At 31.0% G+C, this 25671-nt stretch overlaps 2 protein-coding genes across 2 annotated transcripts; both read left to right on the top strand.

Annotated features, from left to right (window-relative positions):
• The first annotated feature begins 611 nt into the window (after positions 1-611).
• Positions 612-2168, top strand: LOC25501143 (MLP-like protein 28). The gene is made up of 2 exons (XM_013589790.3): positions 612-863; positions 1436-2168. The coding sequence occupies exons 1-2, from the start codon at positions 677-679 to the stop codon at positions 1705-1707; spliced, it is 459 nt and encodes a 152-aa protein (XP_013445244.1). The 5' UTR covers positions 612-676; the 3' UTR covers positions 1708-2168.
• Positions 2169-12334: 10166 nt separating this feature from the next.
• Positions 12335-14664, top strand: LOC11426143 (MLP-like protein 28). The gene is made up of 2 exons (XM_003628154.4): positions 12335-12593; positions 14038-14664. Exons 1-2 carry the CDS (start codon positions 12407-12409, stop codon positions 14322-14324), a joined length of 474 nt encoding a protein of 157 aa, XP_003628202.1. The 5' UTR covers positions 12335-12406; the 3' UTR covers positions 14325-14664.
• Positions 14665-25671: the final 11007 nt, after the last annotated feature.

Here is a 25671-nt window from a genome sequence, read left to right as displayed (position 1 = left end):
TACCTAACTTGATTTACTTCATAATTTTATTTCATAAAAAAAAAAACACAAAAATTCTTATATTTTAAGCGGTCCCTTGCTTGTTTAGAAGTCTAAATAAACTTCATTAAAGCACACACATAAAAAAAAGTATAAAAGAAAAAAATATTTTAAAATAATTAAATTATATGTATTTACTTTTTTGATAAAGCTGAAAAATATAACTAGGAGAGACCTAAACCAATCACACAAGAAAATGTCTAATAATGTAAGGCATACATGAACTATCCACCAATGTGAGAAGAACTGAGGTAAATCATATGCTTATTTTTTGTCAGTGCATCGGCTGCAACATTGTCTTCTCTAAAGTTTAAAATAAGTTCAATCCAAAAAAGCCGGCATAAATAATTTAACTTTTGTTGACACATTTTTTATAAAAAGAATCTGAGGGAGAATTAAATATTTTGAAGATGGTGGTTCTAATCCCAATACAATAAGGTTGGAAGGGCGAAGGTTCAACAACCATATCAAAAATCATGAATATAAGATAGGTGCATTCATACGACGGGATTGGGTTTTTCTATAATATAATCAATATCCAATTTCTATTTAAGCCATGGGGTTTTGCATACACTTTCCTCATATCATACCAATAGAACTTGTTTTCTTGCTTCTATCATATTAGTTTCTTCCAAGGATGGTGCTCAATGGTAAACTTAGTACTGAACTTGGGATCAAAGCATCCGTTGACAAGTTCTACAATTTCTTTGCAACACAACTTCATGAAATGCAAATCCATTGTGAAAGAGTTCATGAAACCAAGCTGCATCAAGGTGATGATTGGCATCACACTGATACGGTTAAACATTGGACTTATGTCATAGGTAATCATATAATTTCTAACAATTAACATTATAAAAATATTATCTTGGATTTTTCTATCATTTTAGTTGAGTTATGTGCTGTTTTGGGTTAACATCATGTCAATAACTTTTAATTGATTATAAAATATTGTAAATATGATATCACGATACATTTTATTTGTCCAAAAAATATTGAATTCAAATTCAATAACATTTAAAATATAATTTGTTTAGAATATAACAAAGTCTTGCTAACTAGCGCATCTGAGACACTTTTTAATGGTCATAAGATTTACAATATATTGAATACATAAACTTTTATAAAAAAATATGTTATTTAAAATCTTTAAAAAGTGTCTTAGACTACTAATTAGCATTTCCTAAAATTTAATAACAGAAATTGAAAGCTTTTACATGTTTTCTTCTTGATATCTACGTTTTATTACTTACTATCAATTAAGTCCATTTATTTTAACAATTTACGTTATTCATTTTATTTGTATTTAGAAAAATGCGTCCTTACCTTTTTCAATAATAATTTCATACCACAATTTTATTTTCATATGGGATAAATTCCTGTCACATAACAACAGATGGCAAGGTACACACATGTCATGAGAGTGTTGAAGAAGTTGATGAAAAGAATAAAAAACTCAGTTACAAGCTCTTCGGTGGAGATATTGGTGAGAACTATAAGGATTTTAAACTCATTATTGAAATAATTGATAAAAGTGACAGTAGTGCTGCCATTAAATGGACTATTGAATATGTGAAGATCAATGAGGATATTGACGCTCCTAATGGCTGGATGGACTACGTTGCTAAACTTACTAGAGATATTGATGCTCATCTTGTCAAGGCATAGCTCCATAAGCCATATATTAAAGAAATAAACAATAAGTAGTAATGGCTTAATGCATGGGGTTGATTAGGGATATAATTGAGAGCTAAACTGCATTTTTTGCCTCCTAAATTTTAAAATATTGCGATTATGGTCCCCTAATAAAAAAAAATGGCAAAAGTAAAAGTTGCGATTATGACCTCTTTTTTGAGACACGTGGTATCTTTTCAACAATTTTGGAACGAAAGGGGTCAAAGTTACCATTTTTTAATAGGAGGTCAAAATCGGAACATTTTAAAACTTAAAGGCGAAAAGTGTATTTTAGCCTATAATTAAGTGTTCTTCTTTATATAAGTAATTTGATGTTTGTAATTGCATGTTTCATATGCATATATTATTGGCTTGTGATTTTTCGTTTGTATGGAATAAATGTGTCGATTGAAGATTGTCTCTTAAATTATATGATGCAAATTAATAAATGGAAATATGTGCCTTTTTACTTTATTTTGTATGAACAAGTTAATCAATCATCTTTACTCAATTCACTAAGATAAAACAATAACCTAAGATTATTGATAAGCTGGAGGAAATCGTGGCGGTCTTATCATTATTAATAAGTCGAGTGTAGCTTGACCTCATAGACTCTCTCCTCAATCCAAGACCCTTATGACAAAATAATTTTTACCTTTTAAACCTTTAACAACTATTTCCCCCTCTAGTTGGCCTAAGATACTCTTTTAGAGTTCAATCTTAACCCGAGTTGAAACTGTCGGTATTCCAATCTTATGGGGTAGCCTCAATTTTGTTCATATATCAGTTTAAAATATATAAATTGTTGTCTCAGATATTCATCTCAGTATCATATTCACAACATTTTCAAATTAGTACATCATAATTTTAGCTACTTAATCACAACACAATCTTAAGTCTTACAAGATCACATATCCAATGTATTAGCCAAATATCACGAAGCATATAATCATCATCAAATACATAGTTACATACATAACTTCAAGGGTTAATAGGTCTTTACTCCTTCTGTAATATAGGTCATTTTCAATTTTCTCTCCTATAAAATTATTTTTTTGATTTACGCCCTGTAAAAAAAAATTGTACTGTTTTGATTTACCCCTCTAATAGGGCAAACAATAACCAATTTTATTTTATTTTTTTAAGAAATTTTCGTTTTTGTTTGGCCTATTAGGGTGATAAATCAAAACAAAACAAAAGTTACAGGGGATAAATCAAAAAAATTACAGGAAAAAAACCATAAATAACTTATATTACTGGGAATAAAGACCTATTAATCCTAATTTCAATAAACAACAATCAAGCTAGTCAAGTAAGCACAACAATTCAATACCAGCACAATAACTAATTCATGCATGCATGTATCATATTTCTAAAAACATATACTCATTGTTCAACTAATATCTCACTATCGGTAGTCATATATATTTTTCATGCAAAAAATTCAATATAACATCACAATTATATTGGTGGTTGAATAATTCGTAAATTCAAATAATTGTAGAAAAAAAAATGAGCACAACACAAACTATATTAAATATATCAATTACCACACATTCAACATAATTTAAATCAATCAAGATTTTAATAAATTTCTAATTCATCTTTTAACCTCTCATTGTCAAATTTTCATATTAATTTAATTATATATCAAAAGGCTACAATCATTGCAGGGAACCCGAGATGAATTGTTTGGAAACACATTTTTCCCCTTCATCACTTTATTTAACACTCATGATTCAAACACAGATTCAACAGTGTTGACAATCTGCATCTCCTCCCCTTCACAACGTAATGGCTAATAACCCATCAAGGGTCCAAAAACAAAGACAACAAGAAGGCAACATAAATTAATTATTATCTCTACAAAATATAAATTTTTATATAAAACAATAATATTCATTTTTTTTACTAAATCAGTGAGAAAGACATCATGAAGCCGCTAAACATTCCGACTAGGTCGGTTCCTCCATGAGACTCCTATCCTCTGCCACACACCCATATAATGTATATGGGAAGAAAAAAAAGAGGAAAAATATATACAAGCGGAGGTCAAACCAAAATCCCTCTGGGAAAAACAAAAATAGGGAAATAAATGTACATAAAGCAAAAATTAGGTAATCCAAATTGGTCCCTAAAAAACTTCTCCCTAACGAAAACGGACATAATGTCCCAGCAAACTGTATCTAAAATAGAGTTACCATGATTAGCTAATTTGTCCGCGCATCCATCACACCTTCTCGGTAGATGTGAGAGGAAACCACCTGAAAACCTTGCAAGAAGCAATTGTGCCAACGATTCCGTCACGAATAGGAACCATAAAGGGCTTAGAAAAAGCCAAAAGAGCACTAGTAGGGTCACCCTCTATCCAAATAAATATCCAATGATTCCTCACTGCCATTTCCATCACTAAAATGAAGCTAAAATTTTCTTCTTCCAAAAACCGAGTATTCACCAATGTTGGCCTAGAAACAGCCCATGAAAGTCTTCGAATGATTGCGGAAAATTCCACCTCAAGCCGCATTAGAGTTCCGTAAGGATCCATTTGTGTTTACCTGGATGCAAGGATGAGTATGATGTTTCCAAATGATCGTCTCAGTATCCTTAAACCGATAGAAGGACAGTGAAACCTTAAAACAGTCCAACAATCTAATATCATTAACAAGAGAGTTAGAGAGAAACTTTGGCACCACAGTGGAGATCATTTTTTTTGGCTGCCAAGAGAGAAACTTTGGCACCACTAAAATGCATAAAATTTGGAACCATCCAAATGGTATGAAACATGAATAATGCCAGCAATCACTACTAGAAAAAGCAAAATTAGCGAGGAAAATTAGTGACGGAAAAAATGAAATTCCTCACAAATTTCTTGGTCGCAAAATTTAGTGACGAAATTAGAGAGGGATTTCATGTTTTCCCTCACTAAATATCCCTCACTAATTTTTGTTTTTTTAGTAGTGAATGAACAACTCTCTAACTTGCGAGCTGCATCAGATAGGAATCCAAGAGAGAGTATTAACCACATCGGATAGATAATGGACGCGCAAGAGGAAGGGCCAGATATGGGACAAAGGAAAGCATATATGTTTGTGTAGAAAAGTGTTCACCACCTAGAGAATGCAACCAAACCAACCTATATGAAGGACTTTTCCTTTTTCATAACTTTAGGTTTTAAACTATGATGATTTGAATCATTAAAGACTTTAGATTTGAATTTTTTTTATTTTGAATCATTTAAGAGCAGTCTCATGCTTTTCAAAGTGTTTATCAAACCTCTTCTAAACTTCAGAGGATTGAGCCTTCTCGTGAATCTCACTTCTCATCATGAGGTTCTCAATCTATATGTTTAGATTCTTAGCTTCATCTTATAGTAAATCACATAGTCTTTTCAAAATTTAAAAGCATTTTGAGTTATTATGATAGTGGCAACTAAGGTCTTTAGAAACAGTGATTAAATCTTCATGAGTGAGTTTAGAAAATACTTCATCCTCATCTTCTGAATCAGCCTCAGATTCTGAATTGAAAGATATTTATGCCATATGTCGCGGTGATTTTCGGATATCAAGCTATTGGTTTAGCATTGACTCACAATTTTTAGTTCTTTTTTTTTTTTTGTTACAACTCGCAATTTTTAGTTCATCACTGAGCTTTTATTTTTTCCAAGGAAAAGGGGAAAAGATCGAATAAACCCTAATTTTTAAGAGATTAAAGGTTCGGAAGTTGGTTACGCAAAGGGAATGTATTAGCACCTTAAACGTCTATAGTACTCTATAGGAACCTCTTGCTTTTATTAATTTTTTGTGCTAAAATTAGTTGTGATTTGCTTCTGACAATGTTAATGTAAATAAAGAAAGAAATAAAGAAAATGTTTTTTGTATTTTGTTGATTTGGAAAGACAAAATCTTTTGCCTATGTACCCGAGTGGGATCAAAATCACGTAGTTCAGGGTAAAAAGCCAAGTGATTTGTTTGATTGATTTTAATTTTGAAAATGGTTTTAAGGATAAAAAAAAGCCAAAGTGGCACAAAATAAAGTGGATTTTATTGATTTTAATTGAAGAAAAAAAAGTCTAAATATGATTAAAATTTATTGAATTTTAGTTAAAAAAAGATGAGGAATCACTTGATTGAAAATCAAGGTTTGTTTAGAAAAAGAAATTTTGTGAGTTTTTGAATATTTGAATGTTTTTGATTTTATATTTTTTCTAATTAAAGCCTAAAAAATAAAGCGCGAGGGATTTTTCATAATGACGTTGGATCAAAATGAAAATCCCATTTTCCTTGGATTAAATTACACTGCTATTTTTCTTCTTTTTTCTTTTATGCGTAAAAGCGGAATAAATAAATATGCATGCAATGAAATATTCTCATTTATATATGCATTTGTCCCTAAATACATTCTAAAGCATAATAAGTAAAAGAAATAAAATGGCAAATAAATATAAAATGCATGAGGTGATATTAACACTAAATAAAATAAATAGAAAATAAATAAATAAAGAAAAAAAAATGCATGAGATAATAACACTAAATAAACTAAATAAAGAAAATAAAAAAGGAAAAAAAATGAATGAGTATATAACACTAAATAAACTAAATAAAGTAAATAAAATAAAGGAAAACTGCATGAGATAATAACACTAAATAAAGTAAATAAAATAAAGCAAAACTGCATGATATAATAACACTAAATAAAATAAATAAATAAATAAAAAAGGAAAAAAAATGCATGAGTAATGTTGCATATTACTAAATATGCTTAAAAGGGAAAAAAAAATGACAATAATATAAATAAAGCAAAGAAAGAAATAAAAGAAAAGAAAGCAAAAATATAATATAAACAGGGGGTGCAGTAGCAAGAAGGGGGATGTGAAAAGCAAATGAGTAGAAGAAAAACAAAAAAGAGGAGTTGGGCTTAAGAGAGGCGCGTGGGCTTTACGGTGGACAAGCACACACCAGATCATTGTAGGGACTGATTTGATCGATTTCATTGCAGGGAGTGAGTACAAGGAGGTATGACATGAGAGGACCAGTTATTTCAACTAAGAAGTCTGCGCAAACAAGAGTGAGGGGTCCTGCTCCACCACTTCCAACTGCTCTTGGAGTTATTAGAATGCCATATTCAAGTTATGGACCATCCGGTTCTACTCAACCCTAATTCATGGAGTTTATCCCAACCCCAGGATTTCCAAAGAAGTGATGTTTGATACTTGATTAAATTATGCTTTTGGAAAATGTAAAATTTAGACTTGTTTAAATTATGCCCCCTAGCTGGGTTTCTTTTTGGATATGTAATATTTAAGAACATGGAATGTATGACTTATGACTTGTTAATTCTCCATGGTTGGGTTTCTTTTTGCCTATGTAATATTCTTGCACTTGTAGCGTAATGATTGAATTACAACTGATTTTATGGTATAATCAAGGATCAAATTGTGTCTCTTTAATTTTTTTACTTTATTATGCATATATATGAACCAAGGATCACATTGACGTCTGTTTAAATAATTCAAAGACTTATTGATGACATTTTTATATAATGTTGGGATCAATTTGATACTTCGGCAAATAATTTAGGGACTAATTTGATGGAAATATTTCGACAAAAAGGTTGCATTCATTCATCTTCAACCTCTTTTCATTACAACAATACACATACCTAGTACAATACACCAATATTCAAGTACTCTCACATCACCATTAAAAATACGCTCACCACCCATCATTTATGAACAACAAAGCTTGAACAATTTTTGAGGATTTTTGGATTTCGAATTCAATAAAAAAAAAATTAGGTTTTGAAGTTTTTTGAATTGGGGAAGAATGTTGTCATCAATTAATGGAAGAATTTTTGGGGATTTTGAACTCTAGGTGACAAATTATAAAATTAGGGTTCCAAATTTATATATTTGTGGAAGAAAGAGACGTTGAGAAGAAAGAGACATTGGAGAATTTGCAATTTTTTGTATATCAATCAATTTGGTCTTTGGTAATTTCAACATTTTCGACCAAATTAGTCCATGCTTACGTGACATCTGACATCGTAAGCCTTGTAAGAGGTTAACAGTACATGTCACCTCCGTTAACAGGCCAACTTAATGGAGGGTCTGGTTTGATTGACGTTTTGTAAATTCGGGGACTAAATAAATATTTTGCAAAATTTGAGGACGAATTTGGATAATTACTAAAAAAAAAAAAATTGGATTAGTGTTTTGGGATCAAAATTAATCTTAAATCACTTATCTTTGATAGATAAATTGATAAAAGATGATGACGGTTAGGGTTTGAGAAGGAGAGTGAGAGAAAGAAAAATAAAGAGCCCACGATACAAGAAGATTGGAAGGGCGAGAAGGTTGAACAAACCATATCAAAATCATAAATATATGGCAGGTGCATTGATACGACGGGATAAGGTGCTTATAGTATAATCAATATCAAATTTGTACAATTTTCCTTGTTAATATACAGATCATGAGCAATACGGAAATGGAGTGATTCCCTGAAAAAAGAAAAAGAAAAAGACTCTCAGCATTCTATTTTGCATAGTTAGTGGATGGATCCCATATACAATCAATGACGTAAGGCCTTTTGTTTATACAGTCTAATGTAAATAATTTATTATTGATAATCTTATCCTCGTGAGATTAACTCAGTTGGTAAGAATAATGCATAATATTTGCAAGTTTCGGGGTTCAAACTTCGGCAACCAAAAAAAAACTTAAATGAGAATTTTACTGGATTTACCCTTAAGTCAGAGATTTGGTGAAAGGATTTATCATATATGTTGATATACTCACACATCAATAATGTAATGCTTTTTTCTCTATCGAAAAATAATGTAAAGCTTTTTTATACATACACCTAAGAAAATCGCACGAAATAGACCAAACATATATATGTAAAAACATTTTAGGAACTAAAGTTAAAAAGTGGTATTATAGTTTCATTTAGTTAAATAAATGTGTAAAAGAATTTACCAGTATCATTCAGCAGTTCATATAAATCGATCTCCTTGATGAAAAAGTTGTTTCAATGTTTCTAGAATTTTGAAAACCTATATTTAAAACGACCATAAATCTCAGATTTCTTGGAATTTAAAACCACATGGTATAAATATTTTAATTGCATAAAATCAATCATGGAGCGCGAGATCAAATAGTAATATACAGTGAGCAGTTGGCACATTTAATTTCTTTTTAAATAAAGGGTAGTTGGCAGTTGTTAATTTAATTTTTTGACTACTTGTATCGTACTGTATACTCGTGCGTTTAATTTGTTTAAAAATGAAGGACATAACAGACCAACTCTAATTGTTCAGTGTTTGATTTGTAAAACTGTTTCAAGTACAGGACAAACTAGAGGCAAGGGACAAGACAAAAACTCATATTTTTGTTCCTCACCAAACCAAAGCACAACTCTTTGTCTCACGTACAAGTTGTCTAAAATACCAAAATAACATTTTGTCCTCCCAAAAATCGTATAAAACAAAAAATTACTCGTTGCCCTAAAAAATTTGTCCTGTGTTGTTCTACCTTGTGTTGTGTTATTCTGTCTTGTACTGTTTTGTCAAGTACTTACTGTTTTGCAAACCAAACACACATATATCTCTAATTATATAACTCTCTACAACGTTTTAAAGAAAATGCTAAAACTGTCTTAAAGACACTTGTTACCCCATTTGAGTTCAATTACTTGGTTAATTTAAAAAAATATCTTCAAAATTATGCATTTACCGCATTCAAATTTTAGAAGTTTACTTTTTTCTACAAAGTTATGCATTTAACGCATTCAAATTTTAGAAATTTACCTTTTCCACGTAGAACTCATAACTTATTCCTTCAAAAGAAAAATATCACTTATTTCTTTTTAGGTTAGCTTAAAAGTTTTGGGAACTTGTTAGCATGACCATTATTATAAGATTATTATAAAATTTTCATATGCAGTATACTGTTTTTTTTAGGGAATTATACATTCATGGACTTTGACATACTCTTTTGTATTCGTCATTCGAAGTTGGAAGTGTCGTGAACACAATTCAACTTGCGGGAGATTATTAAAGTTATAGTTAGCTAGTCATTAGAAGTGTTAGTTAATTCGTAGCTAGTGGATGCCTAGGCTTTGATGTACTCTTTTAATTCATCTTTTATCAATCTATACTCATTTAACATGTTTTCATTTGGCATTCTACCTTGTGAATTCACATATACTCTATCTTGTCGATGTATGTAATCGTCATCCCTCTGATCCTAAGATTCTTTACGTGGCCGGTATTAGAGCCATACGCGAAGGATGAAGATGAATATGACGCTTCCGATGAGGTTTGCAGTTTTCGATGAAGATTCTGATGATGCTTGCAAAGCAGATTTTGATTGCTTTAATAATGTTATAGAACATAATTTCACAATGATTAAAACTTCAATTGAGGGAAAATCAATCAAGATCAAAAATATTGATTGTCTTCATTTGGTTTCTAATATAAACTAGTGCCTGAATAACAAAGATCAAATCTAGAACTTTTAAGGTTTCACTTTTGCGATCTTGTGTCAACACAAAATCAACATTGATCAACTCTAACATAATCAGAAAAAAACAAGAAAGGAGAGCAACATCCTGAAAATTGTTATGTAATCGTCCGAAATGATGATTGTGTACACCATCACCAACATGGTAACATCTCTTTCTGATTCATATGCAACATATTTATGCTACTTAAATTTTGTATTGATCGTGGTGGCTCATTTCATTATGATGTGGATCTAGGGAGGTAAATTTTGATTCCGCTTAAACTCCTTCTTCACAATATATTTGAAAGCGACAACCTTATTTTGATTCCCCAAGTTTCCAAAGTTACGACCCTTCCAGGAAACGAAAGGTTTGATCTTTATACTCTCATCGAAAAAGAATCAAACTCGAATTGCATTAAGGAGAAGAAAATTTAGATCTTTGGAACATAAACAAACATGTGCAGTTAAACGAGCAGAGAAACATCAACAACCACGAGGTAATATTTCTCACCGTGTTTGATTTTAGAGCGCCTTCTCTCCCTCCCTCCCTCCCTCTCTCTCTCACCCTACCCTAGCTCTTTATAAATTTTTATCAAAGACTTGTAAATATATTTATTTTAGTCACACTAAATTAATTGATCGTACTATGATCTTACTCGAACTTTATCCTTTTGTATTCTTTTTTTTTTGTAAAATTATGTTTTCATTAATTTAGTAGTTCCTAAACATAGAAAACCCTTACTTAGTCTCTTTGAAGAATGTAACAAAAAACACTCTCTGAAGAAAATAAAAAACCCATAAGTGAGGGCAAAGTTCATTTCTCATTGTTATCGCTTAAAGTAAAGAAGGTCATTGTTGCGAGCTATTAGTTAATTCATCGACTAACTTTTCAGTTAGACAACAATTATATAGAAAATTCTTTAATTATAAATAAAAATCTATAAACTATTTAGTAGGATAACAATAAATATTTCATGAATTATTAGATTTTATGACATGAACGAAAAAGAGTGCATATAATTGCAATATGATATTTTTTCTTTTTCTTTTTAAGAGACTATATTAGTGCAATGAAATTTTTGCCAAAAGAATCAATCTTAAAACCTTGATAAGAGTACACATTATGGTTATAAGTCAACACCAATACTAAACCAACTCAAGTGAATTGTAATATAATGGTTATAAAATTAACGTATCATGAGAAGCTAATAGTGGGACGGTAAAGCTTTTAACATTGTGATGATGATGATATGATATTACATTTCGAAGACTTAAATATAGTTGTGTTTGTATGTGTTTGAAGATGTTTTTCGAAGAAGAATGGATTGAACTTTTGTTTGATTTTTCTACATTATATTATTATATATGTTTCCAAACTCTAAGTTAATCAAAACATAATTAGAAACATATTAAAATGAATAGCATATAGACGAGAGATCAGCTGTTGAAGACTTCACACCGGTTCTAACAAGGAAGCAGAAACAGAAATTAAAATTACAACAAGTCTTAAAGAAGCAACCTACCAAAACCCATGTTCGGGGTGATCATTCTATAACTGCCCAATGAAGCGTCGTCGACATCTTTGGGCTGATTTCACTTCTGCAACGGTGTTTTCAAATTATCTTCCTTCTGAGTTGTCCGTCGATTTCTTTCGAGATAGATGTGGATTAACCAACTACAGACTTCCATAGTTTTGGGGAGTTTTTGTTTTTGTTTTTTTTTTTTTTTTTGCTTTCTATTTTATTTTTCTTTCTTTGAGGGTTTTGGCCTAGTCCCCCTTTTTTGTAATTATTTTCCCCCTTTTTTTAATTAAATCTTTAGAGTTTAACGGCATAGGATGAAGGTTTCTCGGGATGCCAACCTAGTTGAGATATCAATGTTGCCTCTTGATGCCTGTCATTTCTCCTTATTTATCAAAAAAAAAAAAAATGAATAGCAACTTTTAACAATTATAGTTTTCTTTGCATTCATTTATACCAGCATATTCTAGAAATTGGGAACAATAATAATTTAAACAGATATATGCATGGAGGCACATGTAAAGTAGTAGACCCCATAGTTTGATTTGGTTGCCATGTTCGATGTATATCAAGTTCTATTTAAGGCAAGGGATTGCACACACTTTCTTCACATCAACCCTTTTTCCTTTCTTCTCATTCTTCTAGTAGTAAATTTAGCTTCTTCCCGAAAATGGTGCTTGCTGGTAAACTTATGACTGAACTTGGGATCAAAACACCCGCTGATAGGTTCTTCAAACTATTTGCATCAGAACTTCATGAAGTGCAAAAACACTGTGAAAGAGTTCATCATACCAAACTTCATGAAGGTGAAGATTGGCATCACACTGATTCGGTTAAACACTGGACTTATGTCATAGGTAATTATGTTTCTAACTAATTTAACTTGCCAATCAAATCATCTTGTTGGACTTTGATTTTTCTTTCATTAAGTTTATTTACGTGTTGATCACATTACTTAGTTGAGTTAATTTTGTTTTTTCAATTGCTTTTAATTTATTTTTCTTTTTTTATTATAAAAAAGGAAGTGATAAATCGCTTGCCATGATTTTTTTCTCTCCTAATAATCATCAAATACCATGTCATTAAAATATAATTTGTACAGAAATTGTTAATAAGGATTGATAGCTTTTAGCGGTACTTTAAAAGATGTAAAATTTTAGCTTCAATTTTTTTAAAGAAGATTTTGTCCAAAAAAAATGATAAAGATAAACTTTTTATCAACCAATTCAATAAAGAACAATATTTTTATAATATGAGCCTCTTAAACCAAGATTCCCCTGATATAGACACTTATTATAATATTAAAAATGGTAAACGTTGTGGAGAACCATATTGAACACATCTTAATTTTTATTGAATTGGTAGATAAAACTTTTATTTTTACCCTAAAAGGGAAACAATCTATCTTTGAACCATATTAGATGTGTATAGCACACTCAACAAAGGGATTTGTCTAATATAGTACTCACAAAAATAAAGCTTCAAGATAGCCATTGCTATTTTTAATAAAATAAAATAGTAAGTTTTATAATAATAATAATAATAATAATAATAATAATAATAATAATAATAATAATAATAATAATAATAATAATAATAATAATAATAATAATAATAATAATAATAATAATAATAATAATAATAATAATAATAATAATAATAATAATAATAATAATAATAATAATAATAATAATAATAATAATAATAATAATAATAATAATAATAATAATATAATAATAATAATAATAATAATAATAATAATAATAATAATAATAATAATAATAATAATAATAATAATAATAATAATAATAATAATAATAATAATAATAATAATAATAATAATAATAATAATAATAATAATAATAATAATAATAATAATAATAATAATAATAATAATAATAATAATAATAATAATAATAATAATAATAATAATAATAATAATAATAATAATAAGATATGTAAAAAAGTAGATCCTTTCCATATTTAATAAGGATCCAGTATTGTACAATTTTTTGCGGTCTATATTAGATGCACCATCAATAATAATATTTGTCTTCTATCAAAAAAAAAAAAAATTATATTTTTTTTTTGAGCAAGTAAATAATAATATTTGTCTAATATGGATCTCTAGAATATGTTTAAAGGTGAACCGTAATCAGTTTTAGTAAAACAATGAATTTAATAATTAAAAAAATTAAGAGATGTACAGAAAGGTAGATCCTTAACAGTTTTTAGTACGAATGCACCCGTATACTACTGTTATTTTTATTGGTATATTAATTGCCCATGAAATAACAACAGATGGTAAGGTACACACATGTCATGAGAAGGTTGAAGAAATTGATGAAAAAAACAAGAAAGGCACTTACAAGCTCTTTGGTGGAGATATTGATGAGCACTATAAGGACTTTAAGCTCATCATTGAAGTAATTGATAAGGGTGATGGGACTTCTGCAGTTAAATGGACTGTTGAATATGTGAAGATCAACGAGGATATTGACCCTCCAAATGGCTGGATGGATTACTTATGCAAATGTACTAGAGATATTGATGCTCATCTTGTCAAGCAGGCCAAGGTTGCTATATAAATCTTAAAGACAGTAACAAATACTTCCTCTGATCACTGTTATAAGAAAAATTCACTTTTTAAATTCATTCAATAAATGATGTCTGTGGTCTATATATAGATCATATGCATCATTTATTGAATGAACCTAATAAGTCAACTTTTGTTTATAATAATGATCAGAGGGAGTAACTGGTAATGGCTTAATCCATGGGGTTGGCTTAAGTGTTCATCTTTATAAATAATAAATGTGATCATATTGTTGCATATGATCATTAGCTTTTGATGTTTCGTTTGTATGTGTGATCGGTTGAAGTGTGTCTTAAACTAAATTTAGTAATGCAAATCAATAAATGAATATATTCATGCTTTTTAGTTTATATTTTGTATGAGCAAAATTTCCTAATTTTTTACACAACAATACAAACGTTTCAGGTTTCTCTATCAAACAAACTCATCAACCTTTTAACTTCATTTTTCTTTATAAGCTTTTTAGCCTCCTTTATTTTTAAGCTAAGAGTAGGTTTAAACATAAAAAAGAAACTTAAGACCAACACAGCTACATTTTTGAGAAACCTTTATCCGTTTCCACACACTCATCATATATATTAAAAAAAAAAAGGAAAAAATACGTATAAGAGGAGGGCCAAATCAAAACCCTACAAAAGAAAGAAGCCAAAAACATATATGAAAAGAAAATGCAAAGAAAAAAAAAGGTCTTTAGAAAAAAATGTGGTGCGCAACCACCCTCAAGTTCACCTTTACAACGAGTGTTGTAGAAATGAATTTTAGCAATCTGTTTCAATTTCTTCTTATGATTCTTCGTCAAGTATGTTGAAAGTGACTCAAAATTGAAGGTTGGGAAGCTGTCAAATCGGAGCCCGATTTGAAAAATCGAAGTACGATTTTTGGGACCAGAATTGACACTTTCCTCCCGTAAAAAATCAGAGTCCGATCTGGAAAAATCGGAGCACGATTTTGCGCTAATGTAGAAAATACAGATCGTATTTTTGGGCCTGATTTTGTTCCTTTTTATGAGGGATGCTTTCCACTATAAATATAAACCTTATATCAGATGATTATGTGTGTAGAAACAAAACACTATGTAGAAAACAGGGTTTAGAAGCCAACATACAAACTAGGATTTATAGAGAATTTGTCTAGGCAACAACACTAGGGTTGGGATTGTTTTGATTCACCTTGAACAAAACACTATTAGGATTGAGTCTCTTGGTCACGGGAAGAGGCTGAGACTTGAGTATAATTAGGTTTGAAGACTGATTCTTATAACTCAATATCTCTTTGTAAAGAAACTCATATCATTATAGTGGAACGGAGAGCTGCTCTCTCTCCCAGACTAGGTCATCATTAGACCGAACTGGGTAAACAAATTCTTGTGTTCTCCTTCTTCCTTTTATCTCTTGTTGTTTACTTTTGTTTGAATTATTTGCTACCCGCTTGATTTGATTACTTGGTATTAATTTACTTCACATATCAAGTTTTTATTGGTGTGGTTTTCACAACGAATTCACAACAAAGTAAGTACTAAATAGTTCTTGAGATGCTTTATTCTTCAAAGCCCTCACATGCCGAAGTAATTCCCGGTCCTGAAGCATAGGAAACAGTGTGGGAGAGGAACCATTACTACCTTCTTACCTAACTGAGTTTCTGGCACAATTACCTTTTGAGATGTGGTGATATCATCCGCACATTCCTGTAATACCAATTCCAATATACTGCTACTAAGCTTTTTTGTTTCTTTCTAAGAGCAGAATGATATTGTAGGGAAAATAAGGTATCTCAACTAGACTCTATCATTTGTGTTCATAAATATTCTAAAAAAAAGAAAAGAAAAAATACATAAAAAAAATGGGACATAAACCTAATTTAGTAAATCTACACAAATGTGTAGGTCAACATCTATTTAATCCTAAAACTAATCAAGGGTCTTCAATGTGGAGATTCAACTGTTCATTAACATGGAAGCGGGTAAATGTATGATGAACTCCCTGCAAAAAAGACAGCAAGCTAAACACCTTTTTGAGCCCCACAGTCTCGGGTAATATAAAAAATTAAATCAACACAATTACTGGATCAACATCTATTTAATCATAAAACTAATCAAAGGTCTTCAATGTGGTGATTGGATCGTTCGTCAACACGGAAGCGGATCTATGTACCATCAACTCCCTGCAACAAAGATAATAAGTTAAACGACCCTTTTGAGCCCCACAAACCAAGTCAACCATAGTGAATGGCGAATCTAAACTGGCATATGAATCGTCTCCTAACGCAAAAGCGATCTAAGATCCATCAACTCCATGCAAAACAAAAGCAAACTATAATCGCTCTTTCGAGTCAAACCATCGGAAACAGCAGATCCATTGGAACACAACGTTGTGACATAAACCACAGCACACGCCGGAACTGGACATCATTTTTATTTTGTTTTACATTACATCGTTGATTACACAATAGAGGCAGTAAATTAAAAGGAAGTGTTTGACGTGCAATATTTTAATTTCCAGCAATGGTACTCCTATCTTCTTTGTTGGCAATAAATTAAGGACCCAAATTTTAATAGCAAACATAAAATCATGAAGATCCAATAAAACATCCTAACAATTTCCTATCAAATTGGTAGGAACATTGGTGTGAGGTTGGAAGGAAATTAGAATAGTAACGAGATTTTGATCTAGTGTTGTGTGAATTGAAAAAATATAGTGTGGAAGTACCACATAAATTAGAGCACATATTAGTAATGTTCAAATTGTGCTATTTAATTATAGATAATGATTAAAATAATAGTAATTATTAATTTTTATTCGTGCATATCACTTCTTTGGTGTGAGTTTCCTATCTTCTATCTATTCATAACCAATTAATTTGTTTCCTTTGTTGGAACAAAATGTGTTTAACACTAACCCTTGAGAGTTTTGATGATAACAAGGTATAAAAAATTGTCAATTGGATATGCTAATATTTGTTCAAGTGTACAGGACTTTAGACAAAATTTGACATCTTAAAAAGATCTTGGAAGAATAATAAATAGCAAAGGAATCAACAAAAAAAAGGAAGCTTAAAGCATCTGAAAAAACTGCTCCTGAAGACAAAGTGCTCCTGAAATGGTGACGTCATCAGAAGCAAATTCATCAGAAGCAAGTTCATCAGAAGCTGAAAATCACCAGAAGCTGCAGCTCATCAGGAGATGCAACTTAAAGCCTCAAAAGTTGTTCAATGGATTCAATCTCGTCTAACCATTACAGAAGACTGGAAAAGTGATGCAACGGCTAGTTTGAAAGGAATTGAAGGCATTGGATGCTTGTTCTTCAAAGAGCGTTGACAAAGTACAATTGTACGAAGTGTACAACCACTACCTCCACTACTCTGTTTTTGTCTCTGCTATAAGACAAGAAAAACAGCTATGACTACAACGATGTTCCTTCACAATGGGAGTGCATTTGAAATTGATCATTCATAGGACAATAACTATATCAGGCAAAAGATCATTGGTGATTGATCAAAACTTCAAACGACTATATTTTGAATGTGCTGGCAATTCACAACGTCTCTTTCACACCTCTATATAAAGAAGTGAAGACTCAGAGTTATATACAGAACATACCAAGAATTACGTGTGCCAAAACTCTGCTGAAATTGTTCTGCAGTCAAAAGTTCACTTAGAATTTCTTATCAACTTTCATATTTTAGAAATTATAGAGTCTTAAGAGACTGTATCTGATTTGTATTGTGAACACCGCTGATTGTATATCAAGTGTTCAACCTCAAATATTTTTCTTGTAATTTTGTTTGAATTCAGAAGTCTCTTGCAGTTGTGCTTGAGCATTAGAAGTCTCTTGATTGTGTTCAGGAGCATAAGAAGTCTCTTGCAGTTGTGCTTGACCATTTGAAGTCTCTTGCTAGTTTTTAGTAGTGAGCAATTGTAATCAGATATTACATGGTGAACTCTCCTTGGAAGTGCAAGGGGGACATGACTGACTTCCGGTTTGTGGAAGAAACCTGTATAACTGTTTTGTGTCTTTCTTCTCTCTCTCTCTCTCTCTCTGTTTTATCCGCTGCAACTAGTTCTGAACATCACTTCAGAAGTATAACTCTATCTGCTTCTGATCAGTGTTTTCAGCTTAGGAGAAAAAGAAGAAAAAGCCAACACAATTCAACCCCCCCTGTAACGCCCCAATTTTATTTAATTATTATTGGTTGATTTAAAGTCTTTTTATATATGATTTTTATATAATTATGTTGATTATGTGGTGTGTTATATTTTATTAAATGAGTTATTTTACTATTCAATAGAATAAGTGAGAATTAGTAATTATTAGAGTTGTGGGGTTAATTAATAATTAATAGAATTAATTGGGGAGTTAAATTGAAATAAGTGGGGAGTTAAGAAAAAGGGAGAAGTCAGAAAGAAACAGTTTTCACGTACATCAGTTTTGGGAGAAAGCAAGAGAAAACCAAGAGGAGAGCCAAGTGAAAAGAACCGGATTTTCTGTAGAGTTCTGTCCTTCAATCTAAGGTAAGGGTGAGGCTAACTTGCAATGATTTTAGTTTATATAATTCTGATTCTGTTTGGCAAAGGTTATGAATAAATTTGGTGAATTGGGAATTAAGGGTATGATGAGAATTGATGATTAAGTGATGGAATTAGGGCGAATTGATGTAGAAATGATGAACAGACATTAGATGTTTCATGTAATGATGTTTAGAATCGGTTTTGGGGTTTGGGTGGATGAAAAATTGGGTTTTTGGCTGGAAACTGGTCTGTTTCCGTAGAGTTGTATGTCGCAACTCGCCACAGCGAGTAAACTTACTCGCCTCGCGAGCTGCACAGTGACAGCATCACCTGTTTCGCGTTCTAGCGTCTTTTTCACACGTTTCTGTTTTGAATTGGCATTTGGTGTAAACATGAAAGTTGTAGATAATTTTGTTAGCTTTCCAATGGCTTGGGTTTGACTCGAAAATGATATTTGGTTTAGGAGTTATGATGAAAATACTCCAAGGAGGTCTTAGTGAAATCTTATGAAAATTCAGCACAACCATTTCTAAGTTAATCCAAAACTTATGGGATAATTCCAAGGCTCAAAACTAGAAGTACTATGAGTTCAATTAAGGTGTTTACAAGTATTTAATCCATGTTGTGAGTTGAACTTTGGGATAGCAATGAAAGTTGTATAGGATATTAAGGATGATGTGTGAAGCTGATTGTGATGAATTGAGGTTATTTTTAATATGATATAATTGCATACGCATTACTTGGATTATGTGGGAATGTTAGATAGTGTTGAATTGCAAAGATATTGTTATATCACGCTGTCTGTATACTGTTTGTGTTGCTGTTGATTGATTATGATTGTTAATGATCGCTGGTTTCTACTTAACTGCATTCAATTAGAATGTACAATGTGTTGGTTCGAGTTGTAAGTGGCGAGTTGTCGTTTCTAAGTAACGGAGTCATAGGTTGTTGATGTTGACCAAGTTGGGGAGTGAGTGAGTTATTATGCACGATCGTTGTCGTTGCCTATGTTGTCGCTGTCGTAGTTGAGTTGTATGTTGATATACACAAGTTGAGTCCTTTCATGATTAGGAAACCGTTGAGGGCTCATGCCCTGGAATGCTTTGTCATTCAACTGTTGAGGGCTCATGCCCTGGAATGTTAATCATTCAACCGTGGAGGGCTTATGCCCTGGAATGTTTTGTCATTCAAATTGTTGAGGGCTCATGCCCTGGAATGTTAATCATTCAACCGTTGAGGGCTTATGCCCTGGAATGCCTTGTCATTCAAATTGTTGGGGGCTTATGCCTCGGAATGCTTAGTCATTCAACACGATGGAAATGGTGCTACCTTGATGTTGTTGTTGTCGTTGTTGTTGATGGAGAATTTGTCGTAGTTGATGTCGTTGTCGATTGATTGTGTTGTTGTCGTTGTTGTAATTGTGGTTGTCGTTGAGTGAGTTATTGTTGTTGTTGTTGATTGAGTTGTTGTTGTCGTCGTTGGTTGATTTAGTAAGTGTTTTTAAAGATGAAGAAGTATGAATATTATTGTTGAATATATTATGCTAATTATGTTATTTAATTAAGTTGATGATTTATATATCTACTATTATTGTTTGTGAATCTCACCCCTTCTGCTTGGAATTGTTGCCCTTCGTATGGGTAACTTGCAGGTATTAAAGCTTATTAGAAGTGGTGGCTCAAGTGTCTTAGGGCTCTGATACGTAACGGGATGGGAAATTGTTGTCGTGTTTTCATTCCTTATGTATCATTATGAAACTGTTGATGTTGAATTTAATCTTTACAGATATTTTGTTGAGGCCGTGTGCCAAGGTTTTATTGGAAGTTGTTTAATGTTGAAAAATACTTTCCGCTGCAATGAACTGATATTTTATCAAAGTTGATTTTAATAAATAGTACTTTATTCTATTTATGAATTTTTGAAAAGCAGTGTAGCATGCCCGTTAGGTGTTAAACTCTGATTTACTTTGATATTTATGATGTTGGGAAAACGGGGTGTTACACCCCCCCCCCCCTTCTTGTGTTTTTCTCACCTTCATCCTTCACTTTTGGGGTTTGTTTCTTTTTGATCTTATCCATAAGAGTCTTTGAATTAATTGGCTCCCATAGAGAGAGAGAGAGGACTCCACGTAGTTCATAAAACACACCAAAGAATTTTATTGAGTTATCGAGAACTCTTTCTCTCTTCTCGCTCTTTATGCTCGATGAATTTTCGAGCCACTTCTCACCTTTCTTTTCTATCCCTTTAGAATTAAAAGTGTTATTAAGATCATAGTCTCGTTTGAGATATAATGTCCTTCATAATTAAGAATGATCTTAATATTATAGTCTCTTTAATACTCCATGTCTCTATAGAATAAAAAGTACTTTTAAGATCATAGTCCATTTTTAGGAATAATAATGTCCTTTCAGAACTAAGAATGATCTTCGTAGTTTATATATAATTTCGTTAATTTTCCACCTTTGGAGTAGCTAGATGTTAAAATGGTGGTATAACCATATTTGAATGGTTGCAGTACCATATCGATATTTAGGAGAAGTTAAAGGTTAGAATGATGATAACATCATATTTGAGAGGTCTCAATAACTTCATAGAGTGGTCACAATACCATATTATAATAGTTTCGGTATTAAATTCGAATGACCTTAATAGCGATATCTAAGAATGTAATTCTCAAAGGATTAACTATATATATAATGCAGAAGTTAATAGCAAAGTTGTAGTTAGACTTGTTTTATCGTGGAGATGACGTGGTTGATAGTTTGACTTGTACAATTTTGAGCAGTGTCGTGAAACGTCTTAAAGAGAACGACATGGTTGTGACTCAACTCAGTAGTAACTTTGAGGTCTTAAATGGGTCCCTCATTGACACATCACTTTTTAATAATTTTTTAATAATAGTACCTAATAGGTACTCAACCACTCAAATGGAGACCCTTTAAGAAAAGGTTTAATTGGGTCCCACCAATATTATTTATTTAATAAACTATCTATTTTAATATATTTTAATTATTATTTTAATAAAAAGGTGATGTGTGCCCATTTAAGAATGAGGTCTTAATTTAGACCTTGCATCTTTTAAGACCCTCAATTTTATTTTCCACAATGAGGGTACGTACCTATTAGGTACCATGTCTTAAATGTTTAAGACTATCCCATTGTGGATGCTCTAAAATTTGTCTATTCAGGGAGCACTTCAATGCCTTTAAGGCGGGAAACACATGTGTCTTTGACCCCAATCAAAACATGACACGTGTCATTGTTTTATTTAAAAAATAAACAAACAAAAATCGGGTTTATAGAACAGAAAAAAGAGAAGCGTAATAAGTAACAACACGGGTGCGGTTATGGTGCATAAGGAAATCCTTATGCACCCTGCATAAATCCAGAAACGAATTTGGAGTACAACTCACAGAAATCATTTACACAGCAAAATGGTTTTGGCATAATTTTATACAAAACATACTATGATTTATGCAGGGTGCTAGTAACCATTAAATACATCTAATGGTTTTGGCGTACAACTCAAAGAAACCATTTCTGGATTTATGCAGGGTGCATAAGGCATAACCGCAGCCGTAACAACACCATTGCCTCCTCCTTACCCATTCAAAACATGACACGTGTCGTTATCTTATTTAAAAAATACAAAACTGGGATTGTGGAAAGGGAACTTCTATGGTACACTCATAAATTAAGGTGTATCGGTACTCCTGCTTCCTAAATTTATACATTAACAATCAATTTTATGAAATAAATAGTTATTTGTCGGCATTTATATCTCAGAAAATATCATTTCATAAGAAAAACACATCATTCATTGTTTATAAGAATCATAATAAGCTTTTTTACATATTATTGTATAAAATAATCAAAGTTCTCTATTACGAGCGATAAAAATTCAAAAAAATTCAATTTTAATTCGTTGGTGCTTTTGGTGAATAAGATTTTAATCATTATAATTATAAATGATAAAAAATAATATTTTTCTTCAAAAAGTAACTCATTTAACTATAAATTTAAGGGTTTGGTGTACCAGTACACTCAAATATGTTGGATGTATGGTAGAATTTGCCTTGTAGAAAAGAGAGAATCGTCTTTCTCCCTTGTCACTATTTTTTTTTTGTTCACATAAACAGGAATTTGTATCACAATTTTTGGTAGGGTCATTAAATTCAAACAATTACAATCCAAAATCAATTCAAACAATTCCAATCCCTATTTTTTTTTTACATAAACTAGAATCTATTTTCTTACAAAGCTCCATCAAATTTGAAAATAGATTGAGAATACGGGAGGAGGTCCATTATGGGCGTCCTGTGGTAGAACGATTTCCGACGGTGAGGCGGAGAGAGGCGGCGGAGGTGGTACGCTGGTGAAGTGAAGTTGCAGATATTGGGTTCTATGGTTATGTTTTGTTTCTAAATTTCGTTCGAGTATTGTTACCTGATCTCTCTTCTCTATTCTAGAACCTAGTTTTTTGTTTGTTGTTTATTAGTTAAATAAAGCAATGACATGTGTCAGGTTTTGATTGGGTCAAAGGAACATGCCTTTCCCAACTTAAAGGCACCGAAGTACTCCCCAAAAAAAGTCGAGTTTATGTCATAGGTAAGACACTGGGGGGTGATGTATTGGATTGAGATTTTAAAAGACTATTTTGATTGAAAATGTCTTAAAGATTTTAAAAGATTTTGTAGGAGCGTAAAGACTCTATGAGATTTTAAAAGACTTTGATTGAAAAAGTCTTAAAGATTTTAAAAATTTTATAGGATTGTAAAGACTCTATGAGATTTTAAAAGACTTTTTTCAAATGACTTTTTACAATTAGATTTTTCAATTTGGATTTTAATGGATTCATGAACACAAGTTCAGGGAATTAAAACAAGTTTAGCGAACACAAAAACAATAAAAAAAATGGATTTTTCAATTCGTGATTTTGATGGATTTTAACGAAAAATTGAAATAAGTTCAGTGAACACAAAAACAATAAAAAAAATACATCAAAGTTGTAAAATTAACAATGACTAATAAATTTCTTATAAAACAATGTACAAAACATACATCACGTAAAAAAAAAAAATTAAAAAAAAAAAAAAAACACGTTGAATGAATATGCATAAAAAGAAAATGTGTAATAAAATACCAATATCACTTTTGTCAACAAAAAAATTATATTAATGCCAGTCTTTTTTTTTGAAGAACCATATCAATGACCTTACAACACTAGATTAAGGGATGTTGTCCATATAAGTTCTATCTTCAGTTCTTGTATACTTGTTTACACCTAACTTCAATTGCTGAGATATAAGCGTTGTTACAAGTTTCGAATTTAACATTCCAAACCTGTCAAGGACCTTTTTGAAGTACAACTCTTGTGACAGATGCAAAATTTTCAAATAAAAGAAATCAAGAACAAGTTAATGCAATGTCAGGTTGAAATTGACTATGAACAAAATAAAAAATTGAAAAGAAATAGAGATGAACGGAAACAATTGGTGGCAGCAACAGAAAATAATCCTTACGATTGTGAGAAAGTCTCAAGCTTTTGTATGAGATTGTTCAGTAAGTGTATTTTAACTAAAAAAGTCTCTCAAAATCCATTACACATTAAAGAATCTCTCCAAATCTCTATATTTTTAATACCAATAGACATTTTATAAGTCCTAACAAATCTTGATTGAATACCAACAGATTTTGTTGTCCTTGAAAAAAGTCTTAATTATCTTAATTGAATACCACAAGATTTTGTTATATTTTATAAAAGTCATGATTGAATACCACAAAATTTTATTATCATCAAAAAGTCTTTTAAAATCTCTTGAAATCTCAATCCAATACACCCCCTAATTCATATTATAACTATGTTCCTCATTTATCTAATAAAGACGTTCAAAAACTAAATAAATTTGAATTAACTTGCCAACCACCTCTTTCACTTTTGATCGTTTTGAACGGAAAATACTCCCTCCGTCCCATAATAACTATAATAATTGAGCCATTTGCAAAAAAATATTGTCCCAGAAAAATTTACTTATTTCACTTTTCAATACAATATTAATTATTTTTTTTCAATTATAACACTAATTAATACTTCCTTAAAAAAAACACTAATTAATATTATTTTCACCACTTCCAAATCAATATATTCTACTTTATATTTATGATAAAATGGGTCAAGACTCAATTAAAATGAGACAGAGGGAGTATAATCGTCACGAGCCTTCCACTTGAAAATCTCTTGCCAAATGGTCCCGCAAACTAACATTCAACAAACAATCATGCTTCTTAAAGAGATTTGATTTTGTAGGAACACTGTACACACATGCATGTAAACATCATTAAAAAATATTCCTCGATAGATATAAGGTTGACTTGTGGTTGGAATATTAAACTTAAGTAGAGAAGTCATAAAAAATGTTAAAAATAATCCTAGGTAGATATAAGGTTGTTGACTTGTGGTTCAAATATTAACGATAAATAGAGAAATCATAAAAAATGTCGATAATTGGATGCCCAGTACAGCATAAATAAAATTAACAATACTGGCTTTGGTAGTTCAAAAAATAATACTAGTAATAATTAATAAATATAATTAACTACACACAACCACCTACAATGGTAAAATGTTGCTGCATAAATACTGAGATACTAGTAAAATAAAAGGAAACTGAATAAATACTGAGATACTAATTTTAACTACAAAATGTTAAAAATAATGTGATCAATTTAATCTGTAAATTTTGTTAATATAGACTATGAGATCTCAAAACATATTAAATAAATAAAAAGTAATGAAATAAAGTATATAAAAATTATGAATTATTTGAGAGATTAT

The sequence above is a fragment of the Medicago truncatula genome, chromosome 8 (genome assembly GCF_003473485.1).
Source record: "Medicago truncatula cultivar Jemalong A17 chromosome 8, MtrunA17r5.0-ANR, whole genome shotgun sequence".
Taxonomy (NCBI): domain Eukaryota; kingdom Viridiplantae; phylum Streptophyta; class Magnoliopsida; order Fabales; family Fabaceae; genus Medicago; species Medicago truncatula.
This window is presented reverse-complemented; position numbering and strand designations above follow the sequence as displayed.

What these genes read in the sequence shown, in the direction of transcription:
- LOC25501143 (XM_013589790.3), top strand. Translation starts at nt 677, where the DNA reads ATGGTGCTCAATGGTAAACTTAGTACTGAACTTGGGATCAAAGCATCC. An exon ending in ACATTGGACTTATGTCATAG is followed by an intron (nt 864 to 1,435) that starts GTAATCATATAA and finishes ACATAACAACAG; the next exon opens with ATGGCAAGGTACACACATGT.
- LOC11426143 (XM_003628154.4), top strand. Translation starts at nt 12,407, where the DNA reads ATGGTGCTTGCTGGTAAACTTATGACTGAACTTGGGATCAAAACACCC. An exon ending in ACACTGGACTTATGTCATAG is followed by an intron (nt 12,594 to 14,037) that starts GTAATTATGTTT and finishes AAATAACAACAG; the next exon opens with ATGGTAAGGTACACACATGT.